The following is a 19629-nucleotide window of genomic DNA, read 5'->3' as shown; positions in this document are numbered from 1 at the left end:
GTTTTTTCCTAATAGCTATTAAAGATAATGATAATTGGCCAGAAAGGTGCCAGAAAGATAGTAGAATGGGTAGGGCACTTGTCTTACAGATGGCCAACCTGGGTTCGATCCCCAGCATCTCATATGGTCTCTGAGGCAGCACCAGAAACGACTTCTTTGTGCAGAGCCAGAAGTTACTCCTGAGCATCACCAGGTGTGGCCCAAAAACAAAAATGAATTGGTCAGACAGATAGTACAGTGTGTAAAACACTTGGCTTGTCACTGACCAGGTTCAATCCCCAGCACTATATAAGATCCCTTGAGCAGGTCCAAGATTTATCCCTGAATACAGTCAGGACTCAGTTTCTAAGCACTGCCAGGTGGGACCCCAAACCTTTTTTTTTTGTTTTGGGAGGCAACACCCAGCAGTGCTTAGGGCTTACTTGAGGCTCTCTGCTCAGGGATCACTCCTGGCAGGGCTCAAGGGATCATAGGGATGCTACGGACTGAACCCAGGTCAGTTGTGTGCAAGCCCTATCTGCGATAAGTCTCCACCACCATCATCCCCATCTTTTAAATGATAAAAATATAGAGTTTTAGTATATCCATTATTTTCAATATGAAGAACTTTTCTTTTCACAAATGTAATAAAATTCTCTAGTGCAAAGAGCCGCCACTATGTTGGTTGGTTTCAGGTGTCCACATTTTTCATCCAATCCAGATGTAAATGGTTGAAAATTCCTGCATCAAATAAAACATTTATTTTTGAATAATAATTCTTGGGAAATATTTGATTACTCCAGGTGTCAGATATGTATACAATTATTTCAATGAATATAAAAATCTATGACAAATGAGTAGCTTTGAGCAATAAAATCTAACTATAACCTAAAACTAATGCAAATATTGCTTCAAAATATGGAAAAAGGAAAGGGATACGGAAACAGAGTGAGATCTAGACATGGATTTTGCATGGACATTTAAAGAGTTCTTCAGACACTTCTGAAACTTCTAGGATGGTCAAATATAATAAATTCATTTTAGGACAGAATTGAACAAGATACTAAAATATTACTGATTTTATATCATAGAATACATAGACACACAGGGCATTGTCTCTAGTGTTGCTTACTTTGATTATAGAAGATGCTCTAATAGAGACAGGCATGTGACTCACTGGTACAGCACATGTCTCTTATATGTCAGACCTTGGGTTCCATCCTCAGCACCCCAGATGAGAGTAATCATTTAAACTAATAACATTAGAGAGAGCAGCACTTCTATTTAAGAAATTCCATTATCCTTCATGTTATTTCAGGGGTTGTTTTTTTTTTTCATTACTGCTCTAATTGTTTCTTACTTATATTCACCTCCCTAATTTGTAATCCGTATCTTAAACATTTTTATACTAGAGCATAGGAGAGCCTGGCAAGCTCCTCATGGCATATTCATATGCCAAAACCAGTAACAATGATGGGTCTCATTCCCCTGACCCTAAAAGAGCCTCCAATGCGGCATCATTGGGAAGGACGAGTAAAGAGAGACTTCTAAAATCTCAGGGCTAGGACGAATGGAGACGTTACTGAGACCACTCGAGAAAATCAACAATCAACGAGATGATTATGATAATGATCCTAAACATGTGGGTGGGTGTGCAAGGACTCCAGCCTTAGACTTACTGATTATTACTTAGCAGTCTCAGTGCACCTAGAAGAGTTCAATTCACATTCCCACCAAAGATTTATCATTTAACCATCCTAGTCCTGCACCAGATACTAAGGTGATATTGCTAGAAACAGATATTTAATTAATTTATTAAAACCACTTAGTTAACAAATCTCAACATCTTCCCTGTCAAAATTTGTTCATTAGCATTCCTGCAATGACTGGGCTGAACACCTTGGAACATTCCCTGGTTTCTCTTCCTCCCCATATGTCTTTGAAATATATTTGTCATCTAGCACGTATCAGTAGCACCAAGCTGGCCCACCTTCACCAAGCTCCCACCTTCACTCGTAGGATAACCTCACCTAGAGTTGTTGCATGTTAATTGATCCCACTATCCCACATAAAACCACCCCATTTCATCTCAACAGTGTCAAGAAACAATCTGAAAATAGAAGTCCGAGTCATTCTTCTATGTCAGTTCTTTATAATGCCAGGGATCTTAAGTATACTCACCTTTGCTTCCTTCAGTCAGGATGGAAGGAATTTGCTGTTGCTCAATTTGCTCTAGCATCTCAGAGTTTTTTCTTCTTCCTCAAGCATGCTAAACATACTACCAGTTCAATCTTTACAAACTTTTCCCCTGAGCACGTACTATCATTATGGTAGCCAACATTGCTGGTTCATAAAGACATTGTACAACTATCAGTGACAAGGAGTTGGTTCTGACCAACCCATTTGAAAGAGCAAAATTTCATCTTATCTCCATGCACAATTCAGTACTTTGGATTATGTAAAGAAGCATAAAATGTCATTATATTCTCTAGTAACCAATTATCTATCTCTTCTAATATACCTTAAAATTTAATTAGCAGTTTGGGCACTTTGCCATTCATTTTGTTCGATCAATATCATTCCTGCTTTAGAAAGCATGACCCGTAAGAGCAGGATTCTTTGCACATTTATTAATTACTATAGTTTCTGTGCCTACAATATTACATAACATATTGGAAGCACTAGTGAAAAACATATTAAGTAATCCAATGATATAATATTGGTCTTCTAATTATGTAGGTTTATATATACAGATTGTCTTTTCTTTGTTTTTTAATCTTCTTCCTGAAACACACCCAACTTATTTATGCTCACTTGCAAATGAGAGAATTAACAGGAATTAAGTGTATGCGTGCAAATTAAAGCTTAAAAAATCTTAAGAGCCACACTAGCAGGCCAATGTCTTACCATTAGGCTACTAAATAGTCAAGATAAATAAATGTCTTACTTGGAAGTGAATTTTTTAATTTTTTTAGTTTTACATTATGGTAAAGTAATACTGTAAATTTTAGGGAGTTCTGGGTTTAAATATAATTTTTTATATTTTTTAAATTTTCAATAATTCCTATAAATGTAAGTCATATCATAAAATATATTAGAGAAATATACAAAAGGGAAATCACTTTTCTGTGTTTGAAAAGACCATCATTAAACAATACAGAAAGGAACACTGTTTGGATATGATTTTTCGAAGCTCTGAGGTTAGCATTTGGTCGTATGTTTGAAAAGTGAGATGAATCACAAGATTCTCCCCAAATCTCCAAGAATCTTGACAATTCTTGGTCTATGATACATAAGTAGTTTCCTGAGGAAGAAAGAAAAGGGAAGTTAATGAAACTAAAACTTACAGTTCTGGAGAAGGCCTGGTGCCATCTAGCCACGTCCAGACACTGCTCCCCCTCTTTTTATGCAATCCAACCCAATAGCTGTATTTTATTTTTAATTGTATGAATCTCTGTGGGAAAATTAGAAATTCCACTGTAACTCATAATAACAGCCATAACATTTTACTTACAGAGGATTCACATGAACCAGGCACGTGTTCTGAGAAAATGTGAAAATGGAAAGGTCTAAACGGATCAATAACAACTCTTTGTAACTGGATGAAATATAACAAGGAAAAGAAGTAATGCTCTTTGAACTCCATTTAGAATTGATGACACTAACTCAGGAGCCTTTTTCAGAATGCATCCTAACTAATATGAAAAGAGAAATTTCAAATATGGGGATATCTTCAGCAATTTAAGTTAAATAATAAATGATGCTCGTAATCACTGATTCTCCAAAATTCAAAGTACAGTCACACCAAGTTACCACCTCACTCTCTGAAAATTGGTGTCCATTTCAAGGAACAACAAATGTTAATGAGGACTGGGATAAAAGAAAAACTGTCTTGTACTCCAGTGAAAATGTTTATTGGTAAAACCAATATACAATTATATATTTAGGAAAACAGTTTGTGTTTTTCTCAAAAAGGCAAAGATAGAACTACCATATAGTTCAAAAATCCCACTATTGGGCTATCTTAAATATAAGAAGAGATTAACACAAAATATTATGTTCACCTCCATACTTATCATAGTATTATAGTATAGCAAAAATATGGAAGCAACCCAACTGTCCATTGATAAATGGTTAAAGAAAGAAATATAGTCATTTATAAAAGTAATACTATTCAGCACTAAAAAAAAAATTAAATTTTCGCATTCATAAAAATGGAAGGTACTCCAGGGAACTGTGCAAATAAAAATAAGCTAGAAATAAAAATTTCAATACTGGATGATTTTACAAGTGGGTGGACTAACTTTGACCTTAGATTACAAAAATATTAGCAAGAAGTGGGAAGAAGGATTGAGGGAAAAGAAAGAGGTAGATTACAAGTGACATAAGGACAGAAATGGAAAGTCTTGGGCAGTTTGGTGATGATGAAGGCATAGTAACTTTGTACATAAAAACTATAAATTTTAACATGACTATTAAACTATAATTTTAATTGCATTATTTTTGGTTTGGGGGCCACACTCAGCGGTGCTCAAGACTTAATCCTGGCTCTGCACTTAGAGATCATCCTGGTGGTACCTGGGGACCTTATGTGGTGTCAGGGATCTAACCCATGTTGGCTGGGTGCAAGAAAAGTGCCCTATTTGCTGTACTATCACTCCAAACCCTAAAATATTTTTAATTGATGGGTGGGTGGGGGTGGTGCAGGGTAATATAAGAGTCTATTGCTACTTTCAAACATCTTTGGATTTAAGTCATTACTTTTTCTTTGTATCATTATCATTATAAAATTTTTATATCCTAAATAAACTATTAGTGGAACACGTATGTTCTTCTATGGCAAAATATGAAACAATTTTGATAGTCTATCAGTGTTTCAGTTTTAGGTATGCCAGTCAAGTCATTTTACAATGAGATATGAGAACATGAGAAAAATTTTCAAAGATTTCAAAATAACCAGATTATATGTTTGAAATAAAAGGATTATTGACAACTGTCACTGTATCACTGTATCTCTGTCAGCCCATTGATCATCAATTTGCTCTAGCGGGCACCAGTAACATCTCCATTCTCCTAGCCCTGAGATTTTAGCAGCCTCTCTTTACTCGTTCTTCCCAGCGGTGTCGAATTGGAGGCTCTTTCAGGGTAAGGGGAATGAGACCCATCATTGTTACTGTATTTGGCATATTGGATACACCATGGAAAGCTTGCTAGGTTCTGCTGTAATTGACAACTATAACCAGTTTAATCAAAGCTTGAAACTTCAGAGAACTCTGAAGAATAAAAATAAAGAAAAAAATAATCAGAAATCACAAATAAAAATTATGGAATGTGAATAAAGTTAATTTCTTTATGATAGAACAAAAAACAATCATTTAGTAATTAACTGAAAACCATGATGTTCTGGGGCTGGAGTGATAGCACATCGGATAGGGTGTTTGCCTTGCACATGGCCAAACCAGATTCGATTCCCAGTATCCCATATGGTCCCCTGAGCACTGCCAGGAGTAATTTCTGAGTGCAAAGCCAGGAGTAACCCATATGCACCGCCAGGTGTGACCCCAAAAGCAAAAAAATAAAAAATAAGAAAACCATGATGTTCAAGATGACCATAATACTGTAATTATATCCAGATTTTCCTATTTATGTTGATATTCTATTACTTTATCCAGCTATTTCTTATTTTGAAGAATGATTCACTGTTGGAGCCGGAACGATAGTGCAGTGATAGTACAGTGGGAAGGATGTTTGCCTTGCACACAGCAGACCCAGGTTAGACCCTCAGCATCCCATATGGTCCCCGAGCACTTCCAGAAATAATTCTTGAGTGTAGAGCCAGGAGTAACCTGTACACATCATCAGATATGATCCACCCCAAAAGAAAAAGGACTCACTGTTGCTATTTTAATGAGTTGAGTTATAAAGAAGGAAATGAAGTTTTTAACAAGTACTCAAAATGCCAATATAACTAACACTGCTGGAGTTAAATATTATTAATGGAATTTTGTACCTAAATTGGATCACTGGAACAAAATCTGCATGATCACATTGACTTTGCATTGATTTCCCCACATTTTTTAGTTATGGCAAGCATGACCTAGAGTTTCTCTTTTTGCAGAGATGTTTCAAAGGCCAGAAAGATAGTACAGGAGGTAAAGTACTTGCCTCATGAAACGACATCAGCTACAACCTTGGTTTGAAACTCCAGTACCACATATGGTCCCCTAAGGACAGAGTAAGGTACAACCTTTGTGTACCACCAAATGTGGACCAACCTCCTCCCAATAAATAAATAATGAATTGCTTAACAACAAAAACAACAACAAAAAAGAATTTTATCTATTTATGAAGACAAGTAAAACAAATATTCACTTTTTGAAGTCATCACCTGTGATTTTTTAATCTGATTTATCTAAAGTCATATTAGTAGTAAGAGTTTTAGCTTCTCTTGTGTGAATCCTCCCAAAGAAGGATTATGGAAGAAAAGTACTCAGTACAATGAGCAAGTTCCTCTTTTAAACTGCCTGTGTCACTGACAGTTGTTCCACAGTACTGATAGCACTGTAGCACTGCCGTCCTGTTGTTCATCAATTTGCACGAGCGGGCACCAGTAACGTCTCCATTGTGAGACTTGCTGTTACTGTTTTTGGCATATCAAATATGCCATGGGTAGCTTGCCAGGCTCTGGGAGGGTGGGATACTCTCGGTAGCTTGCCAGACTCTTCAAGAGGGATGAAGGAATCGAACCCAGGTCGGCCACATGCAAGGCAAACACCCTACCCACTGTGCTATCACTCAAGTCCATAGTACTGAGAGCAAAGTTATTTCTCTGAATTAAAGCAATATTTACACTTGTGCTGAAACTCTGCTCCACTCGTGTTTCCTCATCTCTATGCAGATCTGCAGTGTGTACAAGTGTTTTCAATAAAATTCTCCAAAGGATGATGGAGGAAAATCTGAACAACTATCCAAACTGAGACCCGCAAACTTTCCATCAAGAACTTTCGGTTTTTAAAGCAAACAAACCTGCTCCTCTTTGCCAGTGATCTTAATGAGAGTAGATTCCAGCCCTTGACAGGACTTTTTACTCTGTTCCCAAGTTTTCTCTTCTGTTGATAAATAATAACAGCTCTTTTCACAGCAGGACCATTTTCCTGGGTATATGTCACAATATTTCCCTAGGAAGCAAAATAATCATGATTCTCAAACTCAAGAGAACATGGAGATATTTATTTTTGTTGTACTTGATTGCTCCATTCAGGAAGGCAAGGGGGCAGGTCAGTGGTCAGGGCCATATGCCTTGCATGCGCAGGAACCCAGGTCTGATCATTGGAACTGCATGGTCCACTGAGCCCGACCCATTGGCTCTGGGGGTTCCCAGCACCAGGAGACCTGATAGAACCCCCTGGCCTGACCTGGCCAGTACAGAATTTGGCTCATTTAAGCAAATGTTATTAAAAATGCTCCTTGAGCTCTTTAAGCACTTCAAAAAGACAAATAAAACAAAAAAAAATAACAGTTATAGCCCACTTGAAACTGATGTCCAGAGAAAAGGTGGTATATCTGTACCTCAAATATGTGCCAGGTATAGTTATTCCGTAAAAATCTGTAGGCAAGAATAAGGAGTCGAGACTAGCTCTGACAGACATAAAACCATTGTAAAATTTGTATCTAGAAATCTTAACTTTCCTAGTACAAATGAACTCCAGAATAAGTGAAAATCTCCAGATTTGGAGAAATCCATTTTAACGAATGTCTGAGAATGGCATTGATGCCAATGTTGGGGAAACATTGGGAAACAACCAGCCCAATGTTGGGAAAAACCTATCTGCAAGCACAAAAGATAATTAAATTTATATGACAATATAATACAAGCTTCTAAATCTAAGTCAAGCCTTTAAATAACTGTGAAAAAAAAGATGTCTACCATAACCCATGGATGAATATAAAGTTAATCAATACTCATGTCCTAATTTTTGACAAAACTGAAATATTTTCAAATGTGATTTATTTGCCTTATTATAGCATACGTTGACCTATATCTTAGAATTGTTTATAAAATCCTGATTTTCCAATTTTTCATCAATCATTTTGAAATTACCTTGGGCAGAATTTAGAACTTTCTAATCACTTATTTCACTGTCCTTATTATTTATGAAAATAATATTTTAGCATATTTCTTGACATTTCTATCTACATTGAAGTTGTGTTTTGTTGTGTCTAAATCAAGCAGCGCTTATTATAATTGTAAAATCAGGAAAGAGTTTTGTGTAGTCGTGGGTCAAGGCATTTTCTTACTGTCCTATTGTAGGAAAGCACACATTACATAAAATTGTAACAATTATTAAAGGATTTTTCAGACTCCTTAGAGGAAGAAAGGAAGGAAAGAAGAAAGGAAGAAAGGAAGGAAGGAAGGAAGGAAGGAAGGAAGGAAGGAAGGAAGGAAGGAAGGAAGGAAGGAAGGAAGGAAGGAAGGAAGGAAGGAAAGAAAGAAATTCATGTTTTCTTTTCTTTATTTTTTTGCTTTTTGGGCCACACCTGGCGATGCATAGGGGTTACTCCTGGCTCTGCACTCAGGAATTACCCCTGGCGGTGCTTAGGGGACCATATGGGATGCTGGGGATTGAACCCAGGTATGCTGCATGCAAGTCAAACGCCCTACCCGCTGTGCTATCGCTCCAGCCCCAGGAAATTCATGTTTTTAAGTTACATATTGAAAATGAGTTGAACAAGATAGTTCCATGAAAAAATTAAGCTATCAATTTAATTATTTACCGCATACCTTGATTATGTTGTAAAGTTGTGAAATCTTCAATTCCTGATGAAGACATATTTTTTCCATTTGTGTATTTGTTACCTTGAATTTTGTTTTCAGAAAAGCACTGAAAAACTTTAATCATGTTATAAAATCAAAATCAAGAATAACTTTAATGCATCAAGTTACAAGGATGATTTACATCAATTCTAAATAGCGAAGAAAATTATTAGAAAAGTGAAATTTTGCATCCAGTATTTTACTTAGTATTTGGAATCATATTCTAAACAAATGGAATTGACTCTAGGTTTAGTATAATTATAATATATTTTTTGAATATAGGTAAATATAGAGCACAGAAGGGTATGTCTAAGCTTTAAAAAGAGTTAAAAATCTCAGAAATTGTTTCTCCTAGAAACTTGAAAATAGTCTAAAGATATTAAATTATGGTTTCCAATCTCTAGTGGATGTCATTTTTATCCACTGAGAATTTATTAACAACTATAAATTGGCATTTCCATTTCTGCCACCACTTAAGAACATTCCACCAACTTCAGTGTTTATTTATAAAATTCTATTACGAATTTCCATGTCTAGAACTCTCTTCTTTTCAGAAGACGGCCTTAAAATACTAAGTATATACAACCCATTTCTCCTTGGCTGTTTTTACTATAAATATATAAGATTTCATCCATCTATCTCAGATTTACAAAAAAAAAAAAACTATTTTGCTCTTCTCTGAATAAGTCTGGAATTCTAAGCCCTCTGATGGACTTCTTCCTCAATGATGATCTTCCACTATTCTCTGTCAAAGCTTTCCTATATTCCTATTTTAATGTTTCTCTTCTATGGGATAGAGTTATCACATTAACTTTTCCAGAAAATTCCCCTGTTGATTCTTTGAGCCATTTTTTTAATAAAAGAATTTAATTTGATAGCCAGTGATTGGTTAAAAGTATGCATAATCCATCCTTCATGTGTTCTATCATTCTTTCATTGGGTAGCTAATTTGACAATTTTCAAAGAAAATGCAGCTATACCCTTAACCATTTTTTTTAATTGAATCACTGTGAGATAGACCCTGACAAAGCCGTTCATGATTAGGTTTCAATCATACAGTCTTCCAACACCCATCCCTCCACCCTCGCACATTTTACCACACCCATCCCAGCACCAGTGTGTCCAGTTTCCCTCCTATCATCCCCCACTCCCCACCTCCTGCCTATCCCCTCTCTCTCTCTGTGTCTCTCTGTGTCTCTATCTCTGTCTCTGTCTCTCTGTCTCTCTCTGTCTCTCTGTCTGTCTTTCTCTCTCTCTCTCTCTCTCTCTCTCTCTCTCTCTCTCTCTCTCTCTCTCTCTCTCTCTCTCTCTCTCTCTCTCTCTCTGACCCCCACCCCTTTTGGGCTTTGTGTAACCATTATTTTTTAGCAATTGATGTGCTCTACCACTGAATCACATCCCCCAGTTTATATTTTATCTATCTTTTACATTATACTTCATTCCATCCTTTTACCTCTATGTTATACTATAACTTTAATAAATAATAAATATGGTTAAAAAAAACCTGTGAGAGTAAAATAATAAAACCATCATTATCAAATTGTCAGTACGGCTATCAGTTACCATGATCACAAACATTTTTCGAGACCGTTATAACTTTGAAAGGTTCTGCTTTAGTTCCACAGTGACAGACTCATTTCCCATCCTGGCTCAGTGTTGTGCACTTGGTACTCACACAAATATCCTAAGACTGCGTTCGACAACAGTAGAAAAAAACACACAATTCCTAGATTTTCTATGCAGATATTGCTTGAAACTTCTGTACAAAATCAAAAAGATAATATATAATTATATAACATATAATATATATTATATTATTATATATACAGAGAGCGATATAGTAAGCAATGAACATAGCAAAGCCCTCATGATTAAAACAAAATAGGTAACAGTTGAAAGTGCTATTTTCTATGATCACAAAACATTGGATATTTCATTTAAATATAACTCTTAGTATATAATTACTCATGTAATATCAAATATGTTTAGATACTTATATTGATCATTTTTCTTACTTGACATCATATTTTCAGAAATCAGAAAAGCAGAAGAAAATGTTACCTTTCCTTTTGTGTCTGTTTCTCTGTTTCCTCAAGCGGGGATGTTCCAAGTTGGCATATATCACTTCATTCTCTGCATTCATTTCTAAGGGTAACAAGGGAAATGCAGAAAGGAATATCTGTAGAGCTTCATAATGTATAAAAGATAATATTTTTAAATGGAAATATCCATCATGAAATTGTGAGAGTAACTGGGAAGAAAAATAAAATTAAATAAGTGATTTTTAAAAATATTTGTCTAAGGATATAAAAAAATTAAAGTTTTTTCTTATAAAATGTGATTCTACTATGACATTGGAAAAATAAATTGGTGTTGTCTCTAAAACAATGGTTTGGATATTCCCTAAAATATATAAAAATTAAAATTATATTAATTAATATATAATATTAAATATACATTGTACTTATATTAATAAAATAAATATAGATTGTGTTTGTATTAATAAAATTATATTAATTAATATAGTTAATTACATGAGTAAGGAAGAATAAAACACTCATCCTATCCCAAAAACAAAATGGAGAAAATACATGTTCCTTGCAGCACTATCCACAATAGCTAAAATCTGGAAACAACCCAAGTGTCCAAAAATCGGTGACTAGATAAAGAAAGTATGGTATGTATGCATGATAGAATATTACTTGGCCATAAAAAAAGATAAGAAGTAAAACATGTGATTTGCTACTTCGAGGATGAAGCTGGAGAGTATTATGCTGATTGAAGTTAGAGGAAGAGAGATGGGTGCAGAATGATCTCCCTCATACACAGGGTATAATCAATGATAGAATAACAAATACTCAGAAACAATGGAAACAAAGAACAGAAGAACTCAGGAGGAAACACCGCAGGTGGGGGATGGGGACAGGTTACTGGGGGAAAGAGCAGGGAGGGGGCAACCACTATGGTGGAGGGAAGTGGTCAAGGAAGAAGGAGATGGTGCTGAAAGATGCTAAAATGTCATGCATGAAACGCTACCAGCAGCAGTACTGTAAATCATAGTGCAACAGGTGGATCAACATGGAGAGTACCATGCTAAGTGGAATGAGTCAGAAAGAGAGGGACAGACATAGAAAGATTGCACTCATCTGTGGGATATAAAATAACAGAGTAGGAGACTAACACCCAAGAATAGTAGTATATAATACCAGGAGGTTGGTTCCATGGCTTGGAAGCTGGCCTCACACGCTGGGGGGAAAGGCAGCCCGGATAGAGAAGGGAACACCAAGTTAAATGTGGTTGGAGATCCCGCGCGGGAAGGGAGATGCGTGCTGAAAGTAGACTAGAGACTGAACACGATGGCCACTCAATACCCCTATCGCAAACCACAACACCCAAAAGGAGAGAGAGAACAAAAGGGAGTACCCTGCCATAGAGGCGGGGGGGGGGGGGGCGACGGGATTGGAGGGTGGGAGGGATACTGGCTTCACTGGTGGTGGAGAATGGACACTGGTGGAGGGATGGGTTCTTGAACATTGTATGAGGGAAACACCAGCACGGAGATGGGTAAATTTGGAACTGTACCCTCACGGTGACTCACTAATTAAAAAAATAAATAATTTTTTTTAAAAAATCTCTTCTCGGGGACTGGAGCGATAGCACAGCGGGTAGGGCGTTTACCTTGCACGAGGCTGACCCAGATTAGATTCCCAGCATCCTACATGGTCCCCCAGCACTGCCAGGGGTAATTCCTGAGTGCACAGCCAGGAGTAACCCCTGTGCATTGCTGGGTGTGACCCAAAAAGCAAAACAAAACTAAAACAATCTCTTCTTGTAGAGGTCGACTGGTGGGTGGGAGGAAAAGGAAGTGGGGAGGGGGGCACGGGTGATGGGACAGGGCAGTGGGCATGAGCGAAGGGATTGATGTTGAAACACCGGGTGCCTGAAACCCAATAATAAATAACTTTGTAATTTCATGGGGGCTAAATAAAATTGTAAACATTTTAATTAAGTTAAACTTTACAGCATTTAAAAAAGAAAACACTCAGGGGGCTGGAGGATAGCACAGCGGGTAGGGCATTTGCCTTGCACGCAGCCAACCTGTGTTCGATTCCCAGCATCCCATATGGTCCCCTGAGCACCGCCAGGAGTGATTCCTGAGTGCAGAGCCAGGAGTAACCCCTGTGTATCGCCGGGTGTGGCCCAAAAAGAAAGAAAAAAAAAAAAGAAAAGAAAACATTCAGTCCTTACATTTATATGGTTTCTCTCCAGTGTGAATTCTCCTATGAATAGTAAGTACTGAGGATTTGCTAAAGGCTTCCCACACATACAAAAGGTTTCTCTCCCGAATGAGTTCTCCTATGTACAGTGATCCCTGAGGATGTTCTAGAAGCCTTCCCACATTCCTGACACACACAAGGCTTCCAGCAGACCCTTCAGCCTTCAGCAGCGCAGGCAATTTCATACTGAAGAGAAATCTAATGTGTGAAATGTGGAAGGCGTATGACCATTGTGCAAGTCTTTGTAGTCATAGGAACATTCATAGTGGAGAGAAGCCTTGCTTGTAAGGAATGTGGGAAGGCCTTCACCAAGAACTCAGGCTTTGGCAGGCATATGAAAATACAAAGTGGCGAGAACACTTTAGGGTGTCCAGAATAGAAGGCCTCTGTTCCCCTGAGTCCTTAGGAAACATAGTAACATTCATATTGGATGACTCCATCCCTAATAATAATCCCAAGTTTAGAAGTAACCCTTTCAAAAAATAGAATTTTGCTTGGACAAGGTTGATCGGGTGTTGTAAAAGGGCAGTCGAGCATGTCACAAGTTTCCGGTGACTGCAGTACCGTGAGGGAAAGGGTGTTGCTGATGACCACACTTGCCTGGGCATGGTAGTGATTACTAATCCCTACACCACTGTTTCAGCCTTTGGACTCGACGTGTATGCTGACTTGCAAATAATGGGTCTTGGTGATGGAATCCAGATGGAAATTGATTTAAATAGGAACTAAGTACACAGGTACAAAAACAAAAAAAAAATAAATGAATAAAAAAGAAAAAAGAAAACACTCATTCTATTTGCACCCAATGACCATCACAGCATTAGTCAAGACAGACAAGACTTAGAATCAACCTAAGCACTTCTCTGCAGACATTGAGTAAGGAAGTTTGGGCATAAATACTTGAGAGATTTTTCTATTTGAAACGTGAAACTGCGGAGGCCAGAGACATAGTACAGTGGGTACAGCACTTACCTTGCATGCACCAACCTGGATCCTATCCCCAGCACCCTATGGGGTACCCTAAGCCCCGTCAGGAGTAAGCCCTGAATGCAGAGCCAGGAATAACCCCTTAACACTGCCCAGGAGTGTGGCCCTAAAACAAAAACAAAACAGAAGCTGAAACGCTGCCCTTTGGTACAAAAGACATTGCATGTGAGGTAATTATGGCTAAGTAAAAGAAAGCAAAGAAAAAGTAAAAGAAAGCACATGGTTTCTTCTTTTTTCTTTTTGGGTCATAGCCAGCGATGCTCAGGGGTTACTCCTGGATCGGCACTCAGGAATTACTCCTGGCAGTGCTTGGGGGATCCTATGGAACACCAGGGATTAGAACTCAGGTTGGCCACGTGCAAGGCCATAATGCCCTACCCGCTGTCCGATCACTCTGGCTCAGTTTCACTAATATGCAAGGTTTGAATAACTGAAGCAAAAAATAAATGTCCATCAAAAGTCACTCCCAGACTCAGTGAAACTGTGCTGCTTACGAGGGAAAGGGGCAGAGAGGGGCCGAGGAGAGGAGAGGGGTGCTCCAGATGGCAGGATAGCCCTGGAATTTTGGTAGAAGAAATGGGGACTACTACACACTATGTGAAGCTCAACCTCCGAATTTCATAATAGAAGTTAATAAGAAAATAACATTTTGGGGCTGGAGCGATAGCACAGCAGGTATAGCATTTGCCTTGCACGCGGCCGACCGGCATCCCATATGGTCCCCCAAGCACCGCCAGGAGTAATTCCTGAGTGCAGAGCCAGGAGGAACCCCTGAGCATCACTGGGTATGAACCAAAAAGCAAAAATAAATAAATAAACATTTTAATGTAAATATGTTTGTGAGTATATATGTGTGTGTCATATATATATGTGTGTGTGTATATATATATATATATATATATATATATATATGGACTGGAAAAATAGCACAGTGGGTAGGGCATTTGCCTTGCATGTGGCCGATCCAGGTTCGATTCCTCTGCCCCTCTCAGAGAGTCCGGCAAGCTACAGAGAGTATCTCACCAGCACAGCAAAGCCTGGCAAAGCTCCCCGTGGCGTATTCAATATGCCAAAAACAGTAGCAACAAGTCTCACAATGGAGACGTTACTAGTGCCCGCTTGAGCAAATCAATGAACAACGGGACGACAGTGCTACAGTGTAGTGATAGATAGAACCAGGAGTGACAGATAGCAGCCAGGGTGCTGGCCTTGCATGCAGCCAATCTGGGTTCCAACCCCAGCACCTTCAAGTCCCACCAGGTGTGATCCCTGAGCACAGAGCCAGGAGTAAGACCTGAGCACAGCCTGCTGTGGCCCCAAACAAAACAAAATGGACTAACTCCTTCGTGAGAAAAATATAGGAATCTTGGAATTCAAGAGATGGGAGTTGAAGAAGTAATGCTGAATACGGCAGGCTTGTCATTGTCACGTCAGCACCACGGCTTCTGTTCAGCACGTGCCCCCAGCACAGACTTGATGTTGGGCTCACTCCTGCGTGTCCCATTGGGCAGACTGACCCAACGCAAATGGTTATTGTCAAAATTTCATGTAACACTTTAGTTCGGTGCCAACCAACATAACCACAATTCCGGGGTCCCCGGATGGCAAGAAGCAGCGTGCGGCACCCGCTCCAACGTGCTAAATAATGAAAACGGTTACACTATCTACTAGGTGCTTTTATAAGCAGAGTCTTTAAGAAGCAAAACTTTTTTTTTCTTTTTGGGTCACACACGGCATTGCACAGGGGTTACTCCTGGCTCATGCACTCAGGAATCACTCCTGGCGGTGCTTGGGGGACCATATGGGATGCTGGGAATCAAACCTGGGTCGGCCGCGTGCAAGACAAACACCCTATCTGCTGTGCTATCACTCCAGCCCCCAAGAAGCAAAATTTTATGCTTTTACAAAGTGTACATAATAATACTCTTCCTCTAGAATTACTGTAAATATCAATTAAAGAGAAAAAAAATCTCTTTAAAATGTTATTTTTTGATTTTGTAGAAAGAACCAGATAACCATGAAACCTCATAGATTTTAATATTGGATTCTGAAATAAATCTTAACATTGAACCATTGACTTTTTAATTTCAGGAAAGTCTATTTTATCAAATAATGATAAACTGCCATTTGTTTTTCAATAAATGGTTTCTCTACCATAGTGCCAGAGTTTAAGATAAACCTTACTTGAAGTAGCTGATTGACTTTTATTTAATCATTGTAATTAAATATTTGTATAATAAGAAAATAATTATAACTATAAAGCTGCACTTATGTGATAGAAAAGTAAGCTTTTGATGATGGTATTTAAAACTTTAGATAAGCCAATACTAAGTATAAGGGAGCATTATAGAGGTAAGAAAAAAGAAACATTTATTTTGTGTTAAAAATTAGTCACCCAAAATCTGAGGATTTCAAAATTCATAATATTCTTAGTTAAACATTTTGGCCTACTTGCATTCTGATATATTCCTAAATTTACCTGTGAATTAGAGTAACCATTAAATGTACTAACCTTGATTCCCACAGTCAGTTCTTTTTCCGCAACAATCCAAAGTCCTCAGCATTCTAAATATCTTCCCCAGAGCAAATTCTGTCTTATTTCTCCTTGTCTAAGAACAGAGACTTTGGAAACATATTCATAATGAAGTACCTGTGTGCACGCCTTCAGATTTCTCCAGCTGCAGCGCAACCTTGGGCAGAATCACTGCAAGAATGTGCTGGCTTGGATCTCTGAGACCAGGAGGAACTAGATTGTGATGACGAGACCCTAGAGACACAGTGATACGTGAGCCAATGACTACATGGCACGCACCATTCCCACACAGAAAGTTTCCACTGCTGACTGAATCTCATCTACTCCCACATCCTGCATCAGAATTACAGACAATTAAAATGCTCGATTTATAGGCAAGACATCAATTCACATCTGCGCTTTAGCAGTTACCAGAGGACTCAGAATAATATCATCTCAGAGTGTCATGAGATTCAAAAGTTAAACACAGTTGTCAAAATTACAGAAGTTAAAGGATATAATCATGCTCTTAGATTTGCATGATTTATACAGTGTATCTTGTATTAGAATGATGGCGAATCCTCATTGGTTCTATAAATACATGCCTGTGGTAAAAATAGATAAATGTCAAAATGCACATAAACAGCCTCTGTCTTTTACTACTTCAAGATACCAAAATTACTTTTATTCTACATAACATAAATGCATATGAGGTTGGTTGGATTTAATCATAGCAGTTTTCTACTTCTTTCTGTGTTCTTCTTTAATTGCAAAACAAAGAAATTAATAATTTCTTTAAACACTTAATGGTTTTGAATGGAGTTATTTTAAACATCAAAGTCAAAATCACCTGTTCCACAACTTGTAGCCACAACTGTCACAGCAATTTGAGTGGGTGGGGAACACTCCATTTAGAGATGCTAAGGGGGTTCCCATGGCTCTGTGCTCAGGGGTCACCTAGCATGTGGGAAACCATGCAATATCAGGAGTCAAAGCCAGTCCTCCAAAAACGCAAAGCAGTGCTCGTCTGGTTGACCTGTCTCTCTGGTCCTATTATAGCACCTTATAAGTTACTATTTGTGGAGTCAGAGCGATAGACAGTGGATTCGCCTCTTGCCTTGCACACAGCCTACCTGGGTTCAATCCTCAGCACCCCGTATGGTCCCCCAAGCACTCCAGGAGTGATCCCTGAGGAGAGCCAGGTGTAATCCCTGAGCACTGCCAGGTGTGGCCCCCAAACAAACAAGCAACTGCTATTTGTTTGGGCTGGAAAAAATAGTAGAGCAGCTTACACACTTGCCTTCACACACTTGACCTGGGCTTGATTTCTGGAACCATCTGTGGTCCTGAGCCCACCAGGAGTGATCTCTGAGCCAGAGCCAAGGGTAAACCCTCAGCACCAACTGGTGCTTGTTAAACTTCACTGCACTGTAGCACTGTCGTCCCGCTGTTCATCAATCTGCTCGATCAGGCACCAATAACGTCTCCATTATGAGACTTGTTGTGACTGTTTTTAGCATATTGAATACGTCACGGGTAGCTTTCCAGGCCCTGCCGAGAGGGCAGGATACTCTCGGTAGCTTGCTGGGCTCTCCCAGAGAGATGGAAGAATCAAACCTGTAACCCGGGTCGCGTGCATGTAAGGAAAATGCCCTACTCTCTGTGCTATCACTAAAGAAAAATAAAGAATTACTATTTATGATTCAATGAGAAGCTACATGACCATTCAACCCCAGAAGTAGCTTTGCATAGGAACAAATGCAATTTGTTTTTTCATATTATCTGTATAAATCTATGACTCTAAAGGGTCCACAAACTCTGGTGAAAGGAAAAGGCTATCTACAGATGGGTGTAGTGTTGAAATTATGTGAATGAATAGTATGACTAACAATATTATAACTCCAGCACCTCAATAAAAATGGTTTTAAAAAAATCAATAAAGTGCCCCTAGAGCTCTGGTACTTTGAATTGTATGTAATGATAATTAAAATTCTTGTGTGAACTATACCAATAAAGTCTTTTCAGAGAACTTTCCATACTTAAGAGATTCCTTCCACCATTATTCCTAGAGCAAAATGATTTTATGACCTCATAAATAATCATTGCACATTTGAGAATCTCCAGAACTCTCTTCACAGGTTTACCTGTGCTTTATTCACTTGATTGACTAGAACCAAATTGATTGCATAGAGTGTATTTCTGACATAAAAAATGAAATTTTTTTATTTACTTTTATTTTATTAGTGAATCACCGTGAGACAAAGTTACAGACTCACAGGTTTTCATGGTTACGTTTCAGTCATACAATGATCGAGTGTCCATCCCTCCACCAGTGCCCATTTTCCACCACCAGTGGTCCCAGCATCCCTCCCACCACCCCCACCCTGTCCCCTTCACCCCACCCTGCCTCTGTGGCAGGGCATTCCCCCCAAAATGAAATTTTTAATAATAAATTTATTCTAAAAATCTTCTATGTAGAAATACTTTTGTTAAAATGCAGATATTGGTTTTTTCCTTTTGTAATATTGACTTAATGATTTTTATAAATAACATTACATTATAATGTTAGGTAAGTTTTACATGTGTGTCACTGAAGAGTGTGTATGTATGGAGCAATCACTACAACTTCAGTTCTTTCCTTCATCATACTTTTGTCTTCTTTGTTCCAATTTAGCTATTCCAGCCTCCCTAACATTCTGCTAACCACTAGTTGGTCTCAAAATATAAAGTTTATTTTTGTTGTATTTACTTCATTCATTTGGTTCCCACAAAAATAGTGTCTGCCTTCGCGGGATTTATTTCACCAAAACCCTTGAGGCCCATACATGCATGCTTTTGCAAATATATATGACTTTATGTATGTCCTGTAGCTGAGTAGTATTTCATTATGGACATAAACCAAAACTTCTGTATTTATTTGACAGATAAAAGGCACTAACCTGTTTTCAGCTCTTGGCTATTGTAAATAATACTCCAATAATTTGAGTACATTTCTCTTGAAATTACTGTATTTTTCTGGTAAATGTCTTGAAGTAGATTGATTAGCTGGATAATATGTA

General features: G+C 38.2%; 1 protein-coding gene across 1 annotated transcript in view; it reads right to left on the bottom strand.

The window, feature by feature from the left end:
• Positions 1 to 486: 486 nt before the first annotated feature.
• LOC129399165 (C-type lectin domain family 7 member A-like) overlaps positions 487 to 19629 on the bottom strand; it is a 32488-nt gene continuing 13345 nt past the window's right edge. Inside the window, exons 2-7 of the mRNA XM_055118460.1 lie at positions 16709 to 16825; positions 10856 to 10939; positions 8762 to 8836; positions 7006 to 7157; positions 3327 to 3433; positions 487 to 720 (exon numbers count right to left, since the gene is read on the bottom strand). Of these exons, the coding sequence (XP_054974435.1) occupies positions 594 to 720; positions 3327 to 3433; positions 7006 to 7157; positions 8762 to 8836; positions 10856 to 10939; positions 16709 to 16825 (662 nt within the window). The 3' untranslated portion in view covers positions 487 to 593. The remainder of the gene's footprint in view (positions 721 to 3326; positions 3434 to 7005; positions 7158 to 8761; positions 8837 to 10855; positions 10940 to 16708; positions 16826 to 19629) is intronic.

The sequence above is a fragment of the Sorex araneus genome, chromosome 10 (genome assembly GCF_027595985.1).
Source record: "Sorex araneus isolate mSorAra2 chromosome 10, mSorAra2.pri, whole genome shotgun sequence".
Taxonomy (NCBI): domain Eukaryota; kingdom Metazoa; phylum Chordata; class Mammalia; order Eulipotyphla; family Soricidae; genus Sorex; species Sorex araneus.
The sequence above is the reverse complement of the archived record's forward strand: the minus strand, read 5'-3'. Positions and strand labels throughout refer to the sequence as shown.